The sequence below is a fragment of the Leuciscus leuciscus genome (assembly GCF_965113295.1).
Source record: "Leuciscus leuciscus genome assembly, chromosome: 5".
NCBI classification, from domain to species: domain Eukaryota; kingdom Metazoa; phylum Chordata; class Actinopteri; order Cypriniformes; family Leuciscidae; genus Leuciscus; species Leuciscus leuciscus.
In genome coordinates this window covers 4803355-4826072 of record NC_138729.1, presented here as the reverse complement: position 1 = coordinate 4826072, position 22718 = coordinate 4803355, and the positions used below count along the sequence as shown (strand labels likewise).

The window sequence follows — 22718 nt, the reverse complement described above, 5'->3', positions numbered from 1 at the left end:
AGTTGGATGTTTTATAGTTCATTTGAACAGTTGAATCATTTTGGATTTATGTAGTATTGCTGCCCGAACTAAAATCTCTCTGGCTCTATTGTCATCTGTGTATTTGTGTGCTTGTGTTAGTTTGGGTATTGTATCTGCATATGGGTGTTTATGTCTGTCTGCAACAGAAGGGCTTCACTCCTCTCTACATGGCTGCACAAGAGAATCACCTGGAGGTTGTGAAGTTTCTCCTGGATAATGGAGCCAATCAGACCATTCCAACTGAGGTAATGAGAAAGACTTTTAAATAGAGGACTTGTTGTGCAAATCATATTCTTTAAAAGAGTACTTAAGTGTGTACTGAATGTAATGTTTGTGGCATGTTAATTCAAAAACTCAACTGTGATTCGCACTCAGAATTCAGTGTTTTTGTTGTTGTTTTATTTTACATAAGTGGAAAAGTCATAAAAAATGCGAATCACAGTTATGTTTTTGAAGTAATTAAAAAGATTAGCGCACCTAAATGAGTTAATATATGAGACGAGAGAGTAAACAACTTTGATTCGGCATGTTAATTGCAATTAAATGAAAATGTATTATAGTTTAAATGTATATTAAATGCATTAGAGTGGTTTTTTTTAGTGTTTAAGTGTACTTCTTTAAGGCATGAAAAAAGATTTCAAAGTGCGCTTTTTAAAAGTGTACTTGTGTATTAAGAAACATAGTCATGAATGTTTACTCTTGAGGTAACTAGCCTTTTATTTCATTATTATTATTGTGTTACATGCAAGTACAGTTTTAAAAGATTTGAAGTACACTACAAGTGCACATTCAGTATAATTAAGCGCACTTATTTTTGGGTGGGATCACACTGTTGTTCACCTTTAACCTGCTATTTTCACTCAGGTTATTCAGAGAAACATGGATGTTCCCGTGATGTGTTGTATGTTTGTCTGTCTCTCAGGATGGCTTTACCCCTCTTGCTGTGGCTCTTCAGCAGGGCCATGAGAACGTGGTGGCCCTGCTCATAAACCACGGTACTAAGGGCAAGGTCCGCCTACCCGCACTGCATATCGCTGCCCGAAACGATGACACCCGCACTGCCGCTGTGCTTTTACAGAATGACCCCAATCCTGATGTCTTAAGCAAGGTTTGTGTAAACTGATGAAAACGTTATTTTTCTAAACTTCTGGGCATCTAGTATAAATGTCACATTATATTATCTGATTAAATGAGCCAGGTTTGAAGCCTTTTGAAATGTAATGTTTTGGGCACTTAGTTGCATGGTAATAGCAATGAAATTTAAATATTTTATAGTTAAATTTAAATTAGTTTTATGTATTAAGCACTAGGGCTGTGCGTTTAATCGAAATCCTAATAAAATCGTGATGTGAGTACATTCTAAAAAAAAAATACTGGGTTGTTTTCAACCCCATGTTTGGGTCAAATATGAAAAAAAATATATATTTGATTCTAAAAATTTTAAACCCAACTGTTAGAGCTGCACGATTAATCGTTAAAAGATCACGATCTCAATTCAAACACCCACTTGACAAAAAAAACTTGTATTCATTTTTCCAGAATCCTACCACTATACCTACGTTTGGGTTTGTCCATATTTGACCCAAACATGGGTTGAAACAACCCAACATTTTATTTTATTTTTTATTTTATTTTTTTCTGAATGTAACACGTCTAAATCTAATGCGAGAACAGAAAAGAATGGATTTACCTCTCTGACATTGAAGAAAGCACAGAAATGATTTGCACCTGTGTTTAGTTAGGTTGAGTTTCTCTTGTGTATACAGTGTTTAGCTCTGAGTTTCTCTTGTTCCTGTTGATTCTCATCATTGTTTAATGTGTTGTGTGCATTTTCGTTACCTGAAGTATCTCCTGAGTATTTGATTTTTTGGATTAAAGACTATTGAAGTTAACATTTTTGAGTCATTCACGCAAGTGTGACATAGCCATACATTATAGTGATTTTACAACAGTTAAATTGTTGTCACCAACATTAACCAGCTGAAGGTTGCACTGCAAGCCTGACTTACTGCTTTAATCTGTGTAAACACACACTATTGTTCAAAGGTTTGGGGTCAGTAAGATTCCATTTTTTAAAGAAATTAATACTTTTATAAAGTCAAGTTGATCAAAAGTGATAGTAGAGACCTCATCAAAGAATCCTGAAAAACATGTATTACGGTTTCCAAAAAAAAACATTTAACAGCAAAACTTTCAACATTTATAATGAGAAATGTTTTACATTTTAAATTGTAATAATATCTCACAATAGTACTGTTTTTACTGTATTTTAATCAAATAAATGCTTCTTTCAAAAACATTCAGAATTCTTACAGAGCCCAAACTTCTGAACGGTAGTGTGTACAGTTCATTGAAATCTGCACTGATATTGAAGCAATCAGAGGAACAACTGTTACTGGTTACTAACTCAATTTCCCATGATCCTCTGCAGACAGGCTTCACACCACTCCATATCGCAGCCCACTATGAAAACCTGAATGTCGCCCAGCTGCTTTTAAACCGAGGAGCCGATGTGAACTTCACACCCAAGGTCTGTCTTTTATAAATGTTTCTTCACTGATCCTCAAGTCTGTTTACAGCTACATGCAAACCAGTGTGTTTTTCCTTCAGAATGGGATCACACCTCTACATATTGCATCCAGGAGAGGAAATGTTATCATGGTCAGACTTCTGCTGGACCGAGGAGCAAAGATTGATGCTAAGACAAAAGTATGTTATAAAGTCATAATTCTAAACATTAACGTGACTAGAGGATTTGTATACACGTTTGCTCTTCCTCCCTTTGTCATCACAGGATGAGTTGACTCCTCTTCACTGTGCTGCCAGAAATGGCCATGGGAGAATAATCGAGATCCTTCTGGACCAAGGAGCCCCAATACAGGCCAAGACCAAAGTAAGCATACACCCAAACACTTGGCGTTTACATATAGCCACAAAACATTTGACATCGAGACCCCCTAATTTTGTGGTGTAGTCACATGGTGATCTGAAGTAACCAATAAAAAAAAGAAATAATCCAACATCACCAATCCTGAATCTTTTTGATTTGGTTCACCTTGGAGGTCAAGCTATTGTTCTTGTATGGCAATTATGCAAGAATTTTTCCCACCAAAAAAACTGCCATTTTTAGGTATTATTACATTTTATTTACTGAATTTGCAGCTTTGCATCCAAACAGCGTGTTTGGAGAAAATAGAAAAAATTTAAGTCGCGTATCTTGACTGAATATTTACACTGAAGATCGAATTTCAAATTACTTTCTTTTTTTTTTCTTTTTTTTTATAGTTCCCAATAGTCTGTGTCAGCAGTGCACATATAGTAATATGCATTAATTAAAAAACAGAAATCCACTCCAAAAACATTTAGGATTAATTTATTTGAATTGCATATAAAAATTCCATTTATCTGGCTTACACAGTTTTAACACGTAATTTTTTTGGTGCGTTTTTGGCTTTACGTAATGTGATGCATATTTGTCATAAATGAAATGGGTAAGATTTCTGCAAAGTTTATTATTACCTATGTGCATCCATTTGGTCATATTTAAATAATAATTATAAAAAAATAATTTGTTCATATTGCTTAGAATCTGCATACATCTGTATATTGTGAAAACAATTACATTTATTCAGTTATAAAGTATAAACATGGTTAAAATATTTCTAGTTGTGGAACAAGAAATATTCAATTGAAATGAATTTGATTTGTTGATGATAAATGTATAATCCTGGTTATTGTGTATTTTGAACACATTCAGTTCAGAAATCTAACCTGAAGGAAAAGTAAAAAAAAAAAAAAAAAAAAAAAAAAAACTGCTTGATTGCCAGAAATGTGAAAGAAAGTGCATTTGGCAGCTCTAAATGTTCCCATATGTTCACTGCACAGAATGGCCTGTCGCCAATACATATGGCAGCCCAGGGCGATCATTTGGACTGTATCAAACAGCTATTACAGTACAATGCAGAGATTGATGACATCACTCTAGACCACCTGACACCACTGCATGTGGCGGCACACTGTGGACATCATCGCATGGCCAAGGTGCTCCTGGACAAAGGAGCCAAACCAAACACCCGTGCTCTGGTCAGTACACGTTAAAAAGGCACACATGGCACAGCTAATGCTAATATTAACATTTACCCTGTTATTCTGAAACATCCAGAAACTGTTCACAAAATTGCACTTATTTGTCCACTTATGCTTAGAATGGCTTCACGCCACTCCATATTGCCTGTAAGAAGAACCACATGCGTGTAATGGACCTGCTATTAAAGCATTCTGCGTCCCTGGAGGCGGTAACAGAGGTGAGCAACAGGATCATTTCACAGTGTAAAATACTGTAAATACTGTTTAAATTTAAATGATTGTAATGTATTCACTGGTTTTAACTGAGTTCTAGAAGTTATTGTATTTGTTTGGTGTGTTGTGGGACTTTTATTATGAATTTTACCTTGTATCTTGATTGTCAAACCTAGAGCAACCCATAGCACAGTTGAGTTAGCTTCTAAAGGTGTATCATTGTGCTGCCAAAAAGCATGTTTTCCCATTTCCCACGAACAAGGAACTAAACGAGACAGAGACTAAAGGTTGTGTTCGAAATCACACCTTATATCGTTAAATATGGCACTATTTGAGGGAACAGCCATTTGTAGTGGTGTCCGAAACCATAGTGGACGTTATTGAGTGCACTTATTCAATCCCATAACGCAGCGCAATAACAAGTGTACAAACAATGTACGCTCAACGGCTATAGAATACCCATAATGCACTGTGAGAGTCGCGGACCGAATGAATTCCCTCGTCTGACCAGAAGATGGCGCCGCAGCTGAATCATCCATTTTCCAAACCGCTGGTCCAAAGTGGCTACAGGGAATATCATACAGTATAAATTCCTGAATGTAATCATACAATGTGACTTATACACCGATGTAGCTTATCTGTGTGTGTTTTTTTTCCTCTCAACAATGCAATTTTGACTCGGAAAGTATGGTAACGATATCACAGCTCAGTATACAGTAGATGCTACTAAGAGCTACAGGATTGTCCTATCAGCCACCAATACATCAGTTTTATCAGGACTTTATTTTTGTGGCTCAATGGTTATTATCATTAGATGAATGGTAGATTTCTCCAGATATTATAGACCCATTGGGAAAAAAGGATATGGCAGACAAAAAATCCACCAAAGCATAAAAACAGATACAGTGATTCATTAAGACTGGGAATGAATTTCACTTCAAGAACAATAAAAAGGAACATGCATTTTAGGTAGTTTACGTTTTGAGTAGAGCAAGATCTACTAAAGAGGAGTGAGCATTATCACGATTTCAGACCATGACATGTTCTTTGTGTTCTTTGTCCAACAGTCAGGTTTGTCCCCGCTGCATGTGTCTTCCTTCATGGGTCATCTGAATATAGTGAAGATACTAATGCAAAAAGGAGCATCACCGCATGCCTCAAACGTGGTAAGCAACAAAGTGAAATATCAGCAGTTAAAGCAATGCACTGAAGTATGTTAAAATAAGGCCACGTCAACATGGAATTGAACCTTTTCCTCACACAGTTTTATCTCTAGGACAGGGATGGGCAGCTTCGGTCCCCGGAGAGTTTAACTCCAACCCTGATAAAGACCAAAACCTGTAGTTCTCTAGTAATCCTGAAGACATTGATGAGCGTGTGTTTGATTAGGCTTTGAGTTAAACTCTGCAGGACAGACGCCCTTAGGACTGAAGTTACCCATCCCTGCTCTAGGTGATTTAAGATGTTTTGACGGCGAGTTGTGCTGTTGCTGTGATCTTACTGTGCGTGTCCATTAATGTGTGCTTGTAGAAAGTGGAAACGCCTCTGCACATGGCATCTCGAGCTGGTCACTGTGAAGTTGCTGAGTTCCTGTTGCAAAACGCAGCTCCAGTGGACGCCAAAGCCAAGGTACATTTCACCTTGTGTTATTTTGTTGTGTTTAGTTGTTGTGACATTTAATTCAATTTTAGTTTAGTTTAGTTTGTATACAGTATGTTGGTCTTTTATTCTCTTTAAGCAAAATGAGGAAAAATGTTATTTCATGGAAGCTTGTTTCCGCCACAGAATAAAAAATTAAAAAGGTAATTGCAACTTTTATCTCACAATTGTGACTTTATTTCTCAAAGTTGCGAGTTTATATCGCAATTATATCATATATATAAATTATATTTTTATTGCGAGAAATAAAGTCAGAATTGTGAGATTAAAAAGTTGCAATTTTGTCATGACTTAAAATAGCTTGAATGTAACTCGACACTCTTGCCTCATTTAGTATACGTGCTTCTATGAATATGCAAATGAGCCCCGCCTCCACTCACTCACTCAGCTCAGAGATCCACTGGTTGACGATCACACGTTGATCTGATTGGTTACAAGGTAGTTTGTGACGTCAGAAACACCAGCGATTTCAAAGCGTGTTTTTGAGACTGTCTTTGGTTCACTGCAGTTTTAAGGAGGAAATACTCAGCAATGGTGTCGACTTATGAATTTACACATGGTTTGTCTTAAAGCGTATTAAAAACACCACATAGACATATAAACAACATTAAAAGCTTGATTTTCACCAAAAGGGGACTTTAACTAACTATTAACTACTATTTTTGCCTGAATAAACTCCTGATTACTGCTTATTAATAGTTAGTAAGGTGGTTATTAAGTTTAGGTATGGGTTTAAGAGATGTAGAATAAGAGCATGCAGAATAAAATATTAATATGTGCTTTATAAGTACTAATAAACAGCCAATATCCTAGTAATATGCATGCTAATAAGCAACTAGTTAATAGTGAGAATTGGACCCTAAACTAAAGTGTTGTCAAATATAGTCAAATAAAACCTGTATGTATAATAATATATAATATAAAAAAAAATATTATAATATATAAACCTGTATACCTGTATATATAATAAAAATCTAAATTTTTTACATAATATAAATACAATTTGAGAAGAACTACTAATGTGGCCGTAACAAAGTTTTTTTGTGTGCATCATGTTATTAAAAAAGCATCACTTCTGGATGTTCTCCTCCATCAGGATGACCAGACGCCGCTACACTGTGCAGCCCGTATGGGCCACAACGAGATGGTGAAGCTCCTGCTGGAGCACAAAGCAAACCCCGACTCCAACACAACAGCAGGACACACTCCTCTGCACATCGCCGCCCGCGAGGGACACACACAAACTGCCAGCATCCTCCTGGACGTCAACGCCCAGCTTACCAAAATGACCAAGGTACAGTGCTCTACCCAAGACCTAAGCCACCAGCATATTGTGTGAAAATAGATTTGGTTTTGTATTGAAACTCTCTCTGCTGTTGGGTTGGTGTCGTGCAGAAAGGCTTCACTCCTCTTCATGTGGCGGCCAAATACGGGAAGCTGGACGTGGCAGTGCTGCTTTTAGAGAGAGGAGCCAATCCAAATGCTGCAGGCAAAGTATGAATCAGCTGCATGCATTTATACACATTTATACGCATTTATAGTTCATTCTATAGCTATATATAGATAGAATGGTTACACTTTATTTGAAGGTGTCATTGTTACAATGTTATTATACATTTAAGGACTGAGTAATATTATTTAACAACCATGTACTTATTATAGGGTTAGGGTAGGATTAGGATTTGGTTGAGGGTTAGTTGCATGTAATTATGCATAATTTACTGTTATTACTATGGTAAGTACATGTAACACTGTAAAATAAAGTGTTATGATAAAATGGGTCTTTCAATGGCTTGTGTGTCGACATGTGTAAACAGACACAACCAATTTGAAATTCAGTAACAGTCAGTAACTATAATCTGAATACAATTTAGCATATAGCATGCAATGCTGGGTATATTACTTACAAATTGTAGTCGGTTACTGATTCCCGATTATATGGCAGTTCGTAATGTAATCTAGATTACTCATTTTAGGCAATGTATTCTAACTACTTTTTGCTTACTTTTGACCTAGCTCGTCGTTTATCACATTGATTTGAATAGGATAATCTTGTACCATAATGATATAAATTTACTAAGAGAAAGAAATTATATTCCAGTCTTTGTTAGGGTTTCCTAGACTGGGGTTCATGGTGGAACTGCCGGCGGTTCATGAGTTTAATGAAAAGCTATTAAGCAATTAAGTCTTAAAAATAAAATAAAACATTTACAAAAAATTGTTTTGTTTGTTTTGTTTACTTTGCACGTCATGTGACCATTAACCAACATCAGATTGATTTTATTACTGATCTAACTTATTAACTTCAAGTAAAGATATTAGGTCAAAGAGGTTCAGCTGCGACAAAAGTTGGGAAATCCTACATTTAAGTGGCCTTTTATTTCATTAATATGAGATTATCTGCAAGTAGTTTTTTTTAAATATACTTTTAAAATTTGAGGTGCACAATCAACATAATTAAGCACACTTATGTTTTTTTCAGTGGTAGAACTACTAGTGTTCTATCATTCATATCTATTGCATTTTCATTGTGTATTATTGATGGTGGTGATGTAAGATGCCTTCTCCTCCACAGGTCGGACTCACGCCGTTGCATGTGGCCGTCCATCATAACAATCTAGACGTGGTCAATCTTTTACTCGGCAAAGGGGGATCGCCACACAGTGCCGCTCGAGTATGACACTATTATTGCCCTGCTTGACACTGCAAAAACTCACAGTCTTAATCATTATTTTCATCTAGTTTACTTTAGCCACAAAGTGCATAAACTTGCTGATTTTTGTCCTCAGAATGGCTATACTCCGCTCCATATTGCTTCGAAGCAGAACCAGGTGGAGGTAGCGAGTAGTTTACTGCAGCATGGAGCTTCTGCCAACGCTGAGTCACTGCAAGGGGTCACACCTTTACACCTCGCATCCCAAGAGGGGCAACCAGACATGGTGTTGCTGCTGATCTCAAAGCAGGCCAATGTAAATCTGGGCAATAAGGTGAACTCATGCTTACATTATTGCACCCTTTTTTAAAACAAGGATCCCCCCCCCCCCCCCCCCCCCCCACACACACACACACACACATTCCAAAAGCAGTCTCATTCATGAAAAGAGCAAAAACAACATAGATTTGCTTGAATAGCAGTGTTTGTATGACAGCAAAAGGAGTCAATAAAGGAGTAATATCATGAGGATTCAAAATGTCCTTGATCATTTGAGATAAAATCACTTGATGTACTCAGGTATGATAGACAATCACCATGTAATTATTTCCAAAAATATCAAATCTGTCAGAGTGAAAATAGCAGTGAAAAAAAAAATAGCTCAAGTTGCTGCTTTTTATAGTTTATGTCTCACAATTAGGACTTTATAACTCGAATTTGCGAGTTTATATCTCAATTCTGAGACAAAAAGTCAGAATTGCAGGATATAAACTCGCAATTGTGAGAAAAAGTCTGAACTTTATTTTCTCAGAATTGCAACTTTATATCAGCAATCCGGACTTTGTAATTCTTTCATAATTCTGAGAAATAAAATCAGAATTGTGAGATATAAACTGAATTGCGAGATATAAGTCAGAAGTGTGAGATAAAAATATATTTACTGTATATAAAAAAAAAAATATATATGTATTTCATGGCAGAAACTAGCTTCCATATCTTAGTGATTAGGTTCTGAATGATGGAGAAGTACAAATGAATAAATAAAACATTTATGCCACTTCTGTGTCAGATTATAAAGTCTGCTCCTCTCTAAGATGGCTTAGATGTAAGAAGTAAAAGTAAATAATGTCATGGTAACACAATACAGTGAGGTTGTAATTGTTAACACTAACAATGAACAAGATCAGTATACAGCATTAGGTCATTTATCTTAATGTTAACTTACACATATACTAATGCATTTCTTAACATTCATAATAGCTTAAATCGTTAACATTAATTAATACATTAGTTATATTGAAGAATGTCTGTAACCAAACAGACTTCCATTATATATGTTTTATGTATTATATTTGTATGGAGGCAAGAGGTTCGAGCCATTTAGAGTTGTGATAGCATGTTATGCCTCTCTTTATGTGCGTAAAATGACAGGTGTGTTGTGTGTCCTCAGAGCGGTCTGACCCCTCTTCACCTGGTGGCTCAGGAGGGGCATGTTGGGATTGCTGATATACTAGTGAAACATGAGGCGTCCGTCTACGCTGCCACACGGGTAAAAACTGCAATATGTTGTTTTATTACATAGTGCACATAATGATTCACATAATCAATGACTAGGCTTACATGTGCACTAATAATGTGAGTCAGGACACAGTAAGAAGTTTACATGACACGAGCAAACCTCTTCACTCCCGTTTAAATGCAATTTTCATCATTCTCATTATTAATCGCAAAAAATTGTGGTTATTTTTACTGCCATTTTTCACATACCCCAATGCACAGCACAGATGATGAACTCTATATAGTAGATGTGCTACTGGCCTAAAATGTCTCCATTTCGATGTTTTCGACATATGTATATTCTGATGTATACCTCAAAAATGTGATGCCTTATTTACCGCTATGTTTATGAATCTGTGCATGACAACGTTATCCACAGAGTGGAATAGATGCGAGTTAAGTGTTTAAATGCCTGTTTATTGTGATTAAAATCTGCATATTTTACCGGGAATATGGTTTCTACGATTATGACCTTAATCGGATCAGTATTGTGTTTACATGAGGTAAAGTTTTGCGCATGTAAACGTAGTCAATGATTATGACCATCATTGTTGATTTCTCTTCAGATGGGTTACACTCCCCTTCATGTGGCTTGTCATTACGGCAATATCAAGATGGTAAAGTTCCTCTTACAGCAACAGGCCAACGTAAACAGCAAGACCAGGGTAAGTGAAATATTGCTTTTGCTTTTTCAGTTGTTTCACTTTTCAGGCGTTCAACTTCATCTCAGATGTTCTCCCTTGGATTCCTAATCCTAGACCAGGAATACGAATCAGTATGTTGACAATCCTTGCAGTTTATGACATTGCTGATATCTGAATAGACAAATAGCTGATATCTCTATAGACAAATAATTTTTCTCAGAAGACAAATCTGAGAAGCAAGAGTGTTAATTTGCACTTGCCTTAATCTGGTCGCTCTCTAGCAGAAACAAGTGACATGTTAAAGAGATCTTATGGGTCCTATTTTAACGATCTGAAATGCAAGAATGAAGCGCGAAACGCAAGTAACTTTGTGGGCGGATCTCGCTATTATACCAGTGGGATAAATGACTCTTGCGCCCGACGCAAATCTAAAATGGGTTGGTCTGAAGTAGCTTCATTCTTCATAGGTGTGGTTTGGGCTTAACGTGAAATAAACCAATCAGAGCGACATCTCACATTCCCTTTAAGAGCAGGCGCGCTTGTTCCATGGCGGATTGCTTTATAACGGCGGATTTGCCAGGCGCACACCAGGAGCGGTTCACAGCCGAGGAGACCGACGTTCTCGTCAGGGCCGTAAAACACAGAGAAGTGACATTGTATGGGGATGGAGAAACTGTCATGATTCTGCCTTCTTGTCTTTGATTTTCTCTTGTCTTGCGGCAGAATCATGACAGGCCCATGTTTCATGTGCAGCACATGGCCATTGGTTTGGCCATGTGCTTGCGTTGTCTCGTCATGTAACCCCGCCCCCTTGTTACCCTTGTTTAGTCATTGTTTCACCTGTGTCCCTGGTTAGATTATTGCTTTACCTGTGTCACCTGTTCCTGATTAGTTTCTCCCTTTTTAATCCCCTCATGTTTTCTGTCCTGTGTCGGTTCATTGTGAATACTGCTGTGATGTTACTCTGTGAAGCTTGCCTGTGCTATTATTTCATGTGAGTCATTGCAAAATAGTTCCTGTGAGTATCCTGTCTTCGTTACGAGTCCTGTGAAGATCCTGTTCGTGTATTTGCTGTTAGTTAGTGTCTAGTCTTCTGTCAAGTTTATAGTCTAGTTAGTATCCTCAGTCTTGTCTTGTTTTACCCCATTGTGGGCTTTATTTTCCCCTTTTTGCCTATAATAAATCGTGTTTAGTGTACTTTGTCTGCGCCTGGGTTCTCCTTCCTCATCATCATAACAGAAACACTATGAAGGTAAAATAGTAGCAAAACTCGAGAGCACGTAAATGTGAATTTGAGAACTTGTACAATAAATATTCGTACTTGTACATGAACATTTACACTCACAGCTCCAATGTGAAAACCTGTAAAATAAAAATCTGAAGTTGAATGTTGAAATTTGCACTCGCATACAATAGTCACAAACCTGTATTCTGAATCTGAAGCTGCAGACAAGTAGACACAAATGTGTAAAATGCCATTCACAGAAATACAACGACAGACACAAACTTTTAATATATATTTTGCGTTTAATCTTACGTTCACATTCGCAGTACTACCTCAAATAGACACTTGCAACTTCTCAAATCTGTCACTGCAATTTCAAATTTCGCGCCTTGACTTTTGCTACTCTTTTCGCGATAAATCAGGTGCAAAACTAACTTGTGCACTTGAAACTCAGAGGCGGCGAGAGAGAAAGGGGGGCGGGAGTGTGGGGTTCAAAGGAGCCGTTTTATTGGTTGGCAGCTAGCCAATGAAATGGGACTTCGATGATGTCACGAAACCCGCGTGCACTGAAACGCTAACATGGCTTAATGCATTAGGCTGATATTAAAAGAAAGAAACGATATTATCAAACTCAGTAAACACAATGCTTATAATGCATACTACAGAAAAGCAGATGAGCACAGAATATGAACGCAACGCGTTTAATTGAGACAGTGGTATTAAAAGACCAAACTCAGGAAACACCATACAAATAAAGCATAAAGTAAAGCAATTGAGCTCAGAATATGAACGCAACGCGTTTAATTGTACGTTTTCCTCCCATAGAAAACGAAGAAAACGCTTAATGAGGCTTAATGGACCAACAGTTATAAAATAAAATAAAAAAAACAATAAAAAAAAACACATAATTCGTTACACTATTAATAAAACACAGGCAAGTTTATTTGCACTGAACACACATTTGCTTTCTTTCGTCATATTCTGTGCTCATCTGCTTTTCTGTAGTATGCATTATAAGCATTGTGTTTGAGTTTGATAATATCGTTTATTTCTTTTAATATCAGCCTAATGCATTAAGCCATGTTAGCTTCAGTGCACGCGGATTTCGTGACATCATCGAAGTCCCATTTCATTGGCTAGCTGCCAACCAATAAAACGGCTCCTTTGAACCCCACACTCCCGCCCCCCTTTCTCTCTCACCGCCTCTGAGTTTCAAGTGCACAAGTTAGTTTTGCACCTGATTTATCGCGAAAAGAGTAGCAAAAGTCAAGGCGCGAAATTTGAAATTGCAGTGACAGATTTGTGAAGTTGCAAGTGCCTATTTGAGGTAGTACTGCGAATGTGAACGTAAGATTAAACGCAAAATATATATTACAAGTTTGTGTCTGTCGTTGTATATCTGTGAATGGCATTTTACACATTTGTGTCTACTTGTCTGCAGCTTCAGATTCAGAATACAGGTTTGTGACTATTGTATGCGAGTGCAAATTTCAACATTCAACTTCAGATTTTTATTTTACAGGTTTTCACATTGGAGCTGTGAGTGTAAATGTTCATGTACAAGTACGAATATTTATTGTACAAGTTCTCAAATTCACATTTACGTGCTCTCGAGTTTTGCTACTGATTTACCTTCATAAAACACACCCAAATTAGCTTCGATTAAACAGGCGTATAATAATTTGGGTAAATGTGTAAGCTAGATTTATGCCTATTTTTTCACATCTTCATGGACACAACAATGATTTCCCTCGTGTGGTAATATTTTTCCTTGTAATTATGTATGGTTTGCAAAAATGGGAACTGCTGTGTAGATGAGAGAAGCAAAGTGTATGTGTGTTGTGCACACGCTACATTATGGCCAAGCACGCACCCTTAAAATAGCATCTGAATAACGCGGCGGAATTCTGGCGGAATTGTTTTCTGAAACTGCAAAATAGCACCAGGGAACGTTTGCGCCGGAACACGCCTCCTCTTTTCGCTGAACCGCCCCCGGGAGCGCAAGTTCATTCCCTAGTTTACCGATGTCTGTCTGTCGAAGGAAAAGTCCGCTGTGCGTCGGGTTCAAAATAGGAATGATACATGCGTCACAAACGTTCCCTGGTGCTATTTTGCAGTTTCAGAAAACAATTCCGCCACAGACCAGGAGAAACCTAGTCTAAAGTCAGTGGTACAAAGTCAATTGTGCCAGGTGCAAGATAGGGCCCTACTGTATGTGTTATTGTTCTTTCTGTCTTCTCCGTTGGACTGTTAGATGGGGTATATGCCGCTCCATCAGGCTGCTCAACAGGGCCATACGGACATTGTGACGCTTCTCCTGAAACACGGCGCACAACCAAATGAAATTACATCTGTAAGAGCCCAGACACTTTTAACTAATTACCGTCATCGATTTTTTTAATATGCTGGATGTTGACTGATGAAATGAACTCAATAGTATTTCCATCTGCTATAGAATGGCACATCAGCTCTTGCCATTGCAAAGCGACTTGGATACATCTCAGTCATTGACGTGCTCAAACTGGTCACCGAAGAGACAGTCACAATGGTAAGTTACATTTTTCATATAATTAATCTGATACTATGGCTGCTATAAAATAAACTTTGTCGTAATAAACATTTTCCTTTAAGACCACCACAGAAAAACATCGCATGAGTTTCCCGGAGACAGTTGATGAGATCTTGGATGTGTCTGAAGATGAAGGTAAATACAGATCTCGATTTCATTTCATGGTCTGTTTTAGAGTTGTGTATATTTTAATACGAAGACGTACAATAAGTATAACTTTTTTTTAAATGAGTGGGCATTTAAAGAGCATCCTGAAGTAGACTCCTCTTGGTTTTTCTAGGAATTGCACAGCTAACGTTAGGTATGAATTTCCCTCTTTTTTCTTCGTACAGTGACTTCATTTCAAGCGCGCACACACACACACAAACACATTGTCATTCTCTGGTGCACTTTGACAGTTATGATGGACATGTCATCAGCATGTGTGCATTTATGTTAATAAGCCTTCCAAAATACTTAACTATTCCTGAAACCTCTCCCACTAACCTGCTACATCTCCTTTTACATTTTCTTTCTGGATTAGCACAGATTTTCTTGAATTTAGTTATCTGGGTAAAACAGTTATATCCTGCAGTACCTGTATAAAGGTAAACGCACAAACTTGTGTGATTGAAAGTTCAGTGGGCCAGGAACAAAAAGTGCAGCATGGTCAATATTATAACACAGAGATTATATCGTAACTCTTGTAATGCATAAATAAACTGTATACATCTGTTGCATTTACTTAAGCTTATAAAACAGTCATAACTTCTTAATTTCTTTTAACTAAAACCATATTGTATACAGTAACTTCTCATTAATGAGTGATTGCGCACAATTTTTAAATATTATCATGTTTTTACCATGCTATTACTAAATTGAACCCCTTTTTATTAATAAAAAAATGTATAAATTTTTTGAAATACAAATCGTTTCATTATAAAAACTATGGATTTTTTTTTTGAAATTGTTATGTAACTCTTTCGGGTCAAAATGGACCTGAATGCATTAAGGAGGGTTACATTTTTAGTTTTTTAGTTTTATCTTTTTTTTAGGTGTCCTTGTTACAGTGTGATTATACAAATAAGTGTCGAGTAATATTAATTAACAACATGCACTTACTCTATAATTAGGGTTAGTTGCGTGTAATTATGCATAAATTACTGATATTACTATAGAAAATACATGTAAGATGTGTAACAGGGTCCCTGTAAAATAAAGTGCTACTGTTTAGTTTTGTCTTTTTTTTACTCCACAAGTAAATACTTTGTACCCAATAGGTTATGAGGAATACATTATAGTCTCTGAAAAGTCTTATCTTGTGCAATTTTTCTTATCAAATAAATGTACAAGACAAAAATACTGATTAACGATTTGCAAATATAACATTACTACATTATATTCATGCATTTGTTAATTTCTTCCGAATTATGATTGGCAAAATCAGGAATGTATAAAGTGTCACCACTTTTTTTAAGAGCTTGTTGTAGAATCAATAATTAAGTCATGTAAAATCAGACCTTATAATGTGGACAGCACTGTATTTCAGCTCCTGGTGAAGTTACAGATATTAAAGGTGTGTTTACATAATGTCCTGAAAATGTTTCATATGCATCCAGGCTCTCACACGGATGCACTTCACATGGCGGCCTTGTGCAGATCTAATGCATACATTTAAGTTTCATCATTCAGTATATATATATTGAGTATACACAGTACTATATACAATATATATGCCATATTTATTATAGGTTATACACACATACAGTCTATGAAAGAACTGAAGCCTGCTTGACCTTTTGTTTTTGAAAGGCAGGTTTGTTGATTATATGGAAAAAAAATCATAGTCATTTTCTGCTCTACTAATTATGGTGTGTTTGTTTGCAAGACAACTTCCCAAGAGAATTGCTAATAAAATTACCTTAATAGACACAATTAAGATTAATGTCTTATTTTTTATGAAAACAAGCACAGTTTACCAATGACTGTGCATTTAGCTGTGTGATATCACTGAAGGCATTGGGTTGTGAAGGTCATTTGTGCCTCTGCTTTGTAGTTAATTTAACATTATAAACATACACACACACACACACACACACACACACAAATGTTTCTCATTAATTCGCTTTGATATGTTTTGTTGCAGTATGTCCATCACAAATCTTTCCCTTTTCTTCATTCTCACTCACTTGCAATTCAGTGTTGGGAAAGTTATTCAAAAAAGTAATTAGTTAATACTTGCTAATTACTTTTTCAACATTGGAATGAAACACATTTGAACAGTAATCATGTTACATGATTGAATTTTGAAAACCTACAACAACCTTTACCAGATGGACAATACAAAAATACACCAAATTGTCCTTTAAAAGTTTGTAACCAAAGTCATTGCTCATGGATCTCTTACCATTATCTGCCGTGTCAAGCGATTAATGTTCAATAGTTTGCAGAGTGAGTGACCGAGTTCACAGGCTTGTCAACCAATCGAAAGGAATCAAAATCACTTTGAACAAAACAATATTCATTGTTGGATGTCACATTTAGGCTTGAAATTATTCATTGTTTATGAAAACTGTAAATGCAAAGGAAGGAAAGACACAACATTAATTGTGACAGGATTACTGAAAGTAAATAGTAATCTGATTACAATAATGCATTATTTCCCCTTTTCAAAAAAGTATTGTGGAAGTACCATGGTACAATTTATAAGGGCATACTTTGGTATAACATATGAATGAATACCATGGTGTTTACATAGTACTCAGGTTCTTAAAGGGATAGTTCACCCTAAAATGAAAATTATGTCATCATTTACTCACCCTGGTGTTGTTCTAATACCGCATGCATACATATCGAACCACAAAAGCTGCTCACCTTCTCGCGCTTGTCCATATAATGGCAGATAATAGTGACCAGCATCAAGCTTTTTAAAAAAAATTTGATCCCATGTGACACATACCGTATATCTCAAGTGTTCTGGTGGTGTACGATAGGGTTTGGTGAAAAACGAACCGAAATCGAATGTATTATTTAATGAAAATCGTGACGTTGGCCGACGTGTGCATTCGTGTGACTGTATTAGCGCAGCAGTTCAATCCGTCTCGTCCAGAAAAAGCACACAAGTCGTGAGAAATCAAGATTAATAAATACGCTACATGAAATACAATGCCTAGAAATCCCAAAGTCAAATATCTCCAGACCGGAACTGCAAGAATGTTGTTAAATAATACACTAAATTTAGTTTTTCACCAAACTGTATCGTACACCCCCAGAACACTTGAAATAAACGACACGTGTCGCATGAGATCATTGTGTGATACTTTTGCATCTTTTTTTTTTTTTTTTTTACTTGATGCTGGTCACTATTCACTTACATTACATGTACGAGCACGAACAGGACATTTAAAAAAAAAGATACTCCTTCTGTGGTCCATAAAAGAAAGAATGCCGTTCGACATTAGAACAACACCAGGGTGAGTAAATGAAGACTTAATTTCCATTTTAGGGTGAACTATCCCTTTAAAATGAACCTTGGTAGTACCATGGTGCTTCTTTGCTACTGTCATAACATTTTTCACTCACTCCATTTATATCCTCTCCATATTGTCCAGTCAGTTTTCATTCAGCTTTCTTGATGGCACATTCAAAACCCTTTCACTAAGTCTTGTCTTTTTCTCTTTTCTCTTGTCATCCCTCGCTGCGGCAGGCGAGGAGCTGCTGGGGAACGAGGGTGCCAGGTATTTGAAGATGGAGGACATAAAGGACCTTGATGAGGATTTCCTTTCCCCCAAGAAAGTTCTAGAGTACGAGGGAGAGTTGCAGTGATGATGTTGAAGATGAATCAGATAAATCAGGAAGTAGAGAACAGATTAATGTTGGTGGAAGAATTCTGTAGGATATTTGGAACCAGATTTAGTATTGTTTGAATATAGAAAAGACTAGAGCCCAAGCAGAGGAAAGGCCACTGAGATGAGTTAGGATGGGACCGAAGAATTGTCATTTTCTGATTCCTTTGTGTCAGACTTATTTTTAACTTGTGCTCCTTAGGAATCATTCTCCTGCTCTTCCAAGGATCCCATGCGTGTCTCCCGAAACAGTCATGCTGAAAGAACATGACATTGAGCAGGTAAACATCATCATAGGTCCCACATTATAACTGGTGGTTTTAGACTACTACTATGTACGATTACATTTTATTTTAAGGTGTCATTGTTACAGTGTAATTATATATTTAAGTACTGAGTAATATTAATTAACAACATGTACTTACTATAGGGTTAGGGTAGGGTTAGGATTTGGTTGAGGGTTAATTGCATGTAATTATGCATAATTTACTGTTATTACTATGGTAAGTACATGTAACCTATGTAACAAGGACACTGTAAAATAAAGTGTTACCCGTTCTTACATTTTAAGATTTAACAGTTTGGGTTTAGATTTTATATATATATATATATATATATATATATATATATATATATATATATATATATATACACACATTAATAATTTTATTCAGCAAGCATGCATTACATTGTTCAGTGACAGTAGAGGCTTTAAAATTGTTATACATTTTTTTATTTCAAATAAATGCAAAAAAAAAAATTGTTATCAGAAAATCCTTTAAAAATATCATGGTTTCCACAAAATATGAAGCAGCACAACTGTTTTCAACATTGGTAACAATCAGAAATGTTTTTTGAGCAGCAAATCAGCATATTAGAATGATTTCTGAAAGACTAGTAGTGATGCTGAAAATTCAGCTGGAATAAATTAAATTTAAAAATATTTTCAAATATAAAACTGTAAAATTCTAATTTCTAAATTGTAATCAATTATTTTTTTATTTTTTAAATGTATACAATATGCTAATTTTCAAAGGTGTGTAGCAATGTTTTTGAAAGAAGTCTCTTACCAAGGCTGCATTTATTTGATTAAAAATACAGTAAAATGAATGTGAATTGAATAAATTTTACTGTATTTTTAATCAAATAATTGCAGCCTTGGTAAGAGACTTTCAAAAACATTGCTACACACCTTTGAAAATTAGCATATTGTATACATTTTTAATCTTAGTACAGTTCAGACACTTAAAATGTGCTCATATCATAGTATTCTTGAAGTACTTTGGAGTACCATGTAATACCATAGTTTTATATATATATTTTTAAAAACAATTTTAATTACTGTAAAACAAAATGCTATGATAATAATTATAGGTTACAGGTGTATGTAATCAAATTGTATTTTTTGTGGAATACTTTGTATACACTTTATCACTACATATTAACTAGTTTTATATGGAGTCAATATAGGGCCATATATATCTGCAAAATAAAACAATGTTTTGCAAAAAAAAAATATGTTTTGCAAAAAATAAATATATGTTTTGCAAATAAAAATAGAGTATTGAGAAAAAAAAATGCTTTTTTGCAAGTAAAAAAAAAATTATTGCAAAAGAAAAGTTAACCACTGAGAGAAAAAATAAAGTTGGGTGATGGATCCAGATCACAGGTATGTATTATTGACAATAATACATACCTGTGATCCCTCACCCGCATGTCTCTGCTCCGCCATTTCGATCGATCCACTCGGTCTGGGGCTCGCGCTGATGACGTTACGAGAGGGACGCGCCTTCGTCCCTTGTACACACCCCAACCTCTTGACCCCTCCCCCCACGTCAAATCAGGCGCAAAGGGAAATATGTGTTGCAAAGTCAATGCTGCTGAAGGTTTACTTTGCTAAACTTGATTTTTTCTCTCAGTGGTTAACTTTTCTTTTGCAATTATTTTTTTTTTTACTTGCAAAAAAGCAATTTTTTTTCTCAATACTCTATTTTTATTTGCAAAACATTTTTTTTTTTTTTGCAAAACATTTTTTTTGTTTGCAAAACATTGTTTTATTTTGCAGATATATATGGCCCTATATTGACTCCATAGTTTTATTCCAGTTAAATAAATTATTTAAAGATGTAATAAAAAAAGCATGAATACATTAGGTTAGACAAATGAAAGTTATTTTAAGTGTCAAATCAGATAACTTATAAAAGATAAAAACGGCACATTCACTTTGTACAGTGTATTTATGTGTGTGTGTGTGTGTGTGTGTGTGTGTGTGTGTGTGTGTGTGTGTGTGTGTGTGTGTGTGTGTGTGTGTGTGTGTGTGTGTGTGTGTGTGTGTGTGTGTGTGTGTGTGTGTGTGTGTGTGTGTGTGTGTGTGTGTGTATGTGTGTGTATTTGTGTCACGTGTCAATATCTACACATGTACAGCAGCAGACGCCACTTCCTTTGGCCAAGGAGTACGATGAGGATTCCCTGATTCCCAGCAGTCCCGCCACAGAAACATCAGACAATGTCAGTCCGGTGGCCAGTCCCATCCACACCGGGTAAGTGTCCTGCCCCTACCTGAAATATTGGTGACATTTTGGAGGAATTCAGTTGAAATTGAAATATTATGAATTGGTAACACTTTATTTTGATTTATTTTGTCCCTTTTGAACATTCCGTTAACTAGAAGTAACTTTGCAACTACATGTCAACTAACTGTCATTAGAGTATTAGAGTATTCATTAGAGTATAGACTGTCTGCTTAATATCTGCTAACACTTTATTGTGATGCTCCTCAACAGACATTATACTGACTATGGGCTCTATCTTACACCCGGAAATGCAGCGTCAAGCGCGACGCAAGTGTTTTTTGCTAGTTTCAGCCCGACGCAGTTATCATTTTCACGTCCTGCCACGTTGTTTAATAGCAAATGCATTTGCGCCCATTTGTGCGCCCATGGGCTGCTGGTCTGAAAACGAGGTGTGTTCTGGCGCATTGTTGGCGCTTTGCTATTTTGAGGCAACAGAAATAGACTGAGCCACTGACCAACTGAAACCTGCTCTAAAGTCAATGGCGTAATATTATAATTTTTTGTTATTTAAAGAGCGCGTTAGTAATGTGTGCCTATAGGCGGGTCCACAACACACGTACACTCTGCTTATTAAACACACAGGGACGCACAGCAGCACACAAACATGCCAAATATTTAAAATAAAAGGATTACAATGTAAAAGATTATTATTGTGTACATAAAGATATGGTGGAATCCGGCTTGTCCTGCAGATGTTCTGCTTGCGCACTTTTACCTCACGCACGAGCAGATCCGTTTGCGCTCTGGAGACGCGTTCGGTCTTTCCACTATCAAATTCCGTCATGTAAATAGTGAATCCGCCATGGCGCGAGCACAACTGGCATTTAAAGGGAATGGGAGATGAGACTCTGATTGGTTTTGCACGTAAATCCCAAAACACAGCCATTACTCATTAAGAGAATAGGGACGACCCTTTTAGACCATGCACCGGGAGCGCCGACCATTTTTCCCATCGTTAAACTAGCAAAAGTGGATTCGCTTTAGACCATGTGCTTAGATCAATAAAATAGGTCCCATTAAGTAACTTTGCAACTACATGTCAACTTATTCTAACCCAAACCCTACCAGTCAACTAATACTCTACTAATACTCTAATGAGAGTTAGTAGACGTGTAGTAGAATGTGTTAAAGGGACCATCAAAATAAAGTGAAACCTATGAATTCATGCATGTCCGTATGGTTCTGCAGTTTCCTGGTGAGCTTCATGGTGGACGCTCGTGGCGGCTCGATGAGAGGGAGTAGACACAACGGTCTGCGTGTCATCATACCTCCTCGAACCTGTGCGGCTCCGACACGAATCACCTGCCGCCTGGTTAAGCCTCAGAAACTCGCTACACCCCCTCCTTTAGTGGAGGGCGAGGGTCTCGCCAGCCGGATCATCTCTCTGGGTCCCGCCGGCATGCAGTTTTTGGGGTGAGGAAACCAGATTAGACAGAATACAGGATTTTTTTTTACCAACTCAAAGGTGCATTGTGTCATATTTAGGAGGATCTGTTGACAGAAATGCAATATCATACACATAACTATGTTTTCAGTGGTGTATAAAGACCTTACTTAATGAACCGTTATGTTTTTATTACCTTAGAATGAGCCATTTCTATCTACACACACCGCGGGTCCGCTTACATCGACATGTTTCTACGGTGGCCCTAAACGGACAAACGCATTTCGTCACTATGTTGTTCTTCGTGCAA

General features: G+C 36.7%; 1 protein-coding gene across 17 annotated transcripts in view; it reads left to right on the top strand.

Moving 5' to 3' along the window:
- Nucleotides 1-22718, top strand: part of ank1a (ankyrin 1, erythrocytic a) — a 156972-nt gene that overhangs the window by 70449 nt on the left and 63805 nt on the right. For 11 of the 17 annotated variants that reach the window (XM_082170907.1, XM_082170901.1, XM_082170902.1 and 8 more), the window contains 23 exons: nucleotides 168-266; nucleotides 944-1129; nucleotides 2453-2551; nucleotides 2632-2730; nucleotides 2816-2914; nucleotides 3907-4104; nucleotides 4227-4325; nucleotides 5388-5486; nucleotides 5851-5949; nucleotides 7076-7273; nucleotides 7375-7473; nucleotides 8555-8653; nucleotides 8769-8966; nucleotides 10083-10181; nucleotides 10756-10854; nucleotides 14313-14411; nucleotides 14514-14606; nucleotides 14690-14762; nucleotides 14908-14928; nucleotides 18313-18409; nucleotides 18654-18732; nucleotides 20876-20991; nucleotides 22213-22437. In XM_082170907.1, coding sequence (XP_082027033.1) covers nucleotides 168-266; nucleotides 944-1129; nucleotides 2453-2551; nucleotides 2632-2730; nucleotides 2816-2914; nucleotides 3907-4104; nucleotides 4227-4325; nucleotides 5388-5486; nucleotides 5851-5949; nucleotides 7076-7273; nucleotides 7375-7473; nucleotides 8555-8653; nucleotides 8769-8966; nucleotides 10083-10181; nucleotides 10756-10854; nucleotides 14313-14411; nucleotides 14514-14606; nucleotides 14690-14762; nucleotides 14908-14928; nucleotides 18313-18409; nucleotides 18654-18732; nucleotides 20876-20991; nucleotides 22213-22437 — 2672 coding nt within the window. Of the gene's footprint in view, nucleotides 1-120; nucleotides 267-943; nucleotides 1130-2452; nucleotides 2552-2631; nucleotides 2731-2815; nucleotides 2915-3906; nucleotides 4105-4226; nucleotides 4326-5387; nucleotides 5487-5850; nucleotides 5950-7075; nucleotides 7274-7374; nucleotides 7474-8554; nucleotides 8654-8768; nucleotides 8967-10082; nucleotides 10182-10755; nucleotides 10855-14312; nucleotides 14412-14513; nucleotides 14607-14689; nucleotides 14763-14907; nucleotides 14929-18312; nucleotides 18410-18653; nucleotides 18733-20875; nucleotides 20992-22212; nucleotides 22438-22718 lie in introns of all 17 variants that reach the window. The other 6 variants (XM_082170914.1, XM_082170909.1, XM_082170913.1 and 3 more) reach the window with 6 other exon arrangements.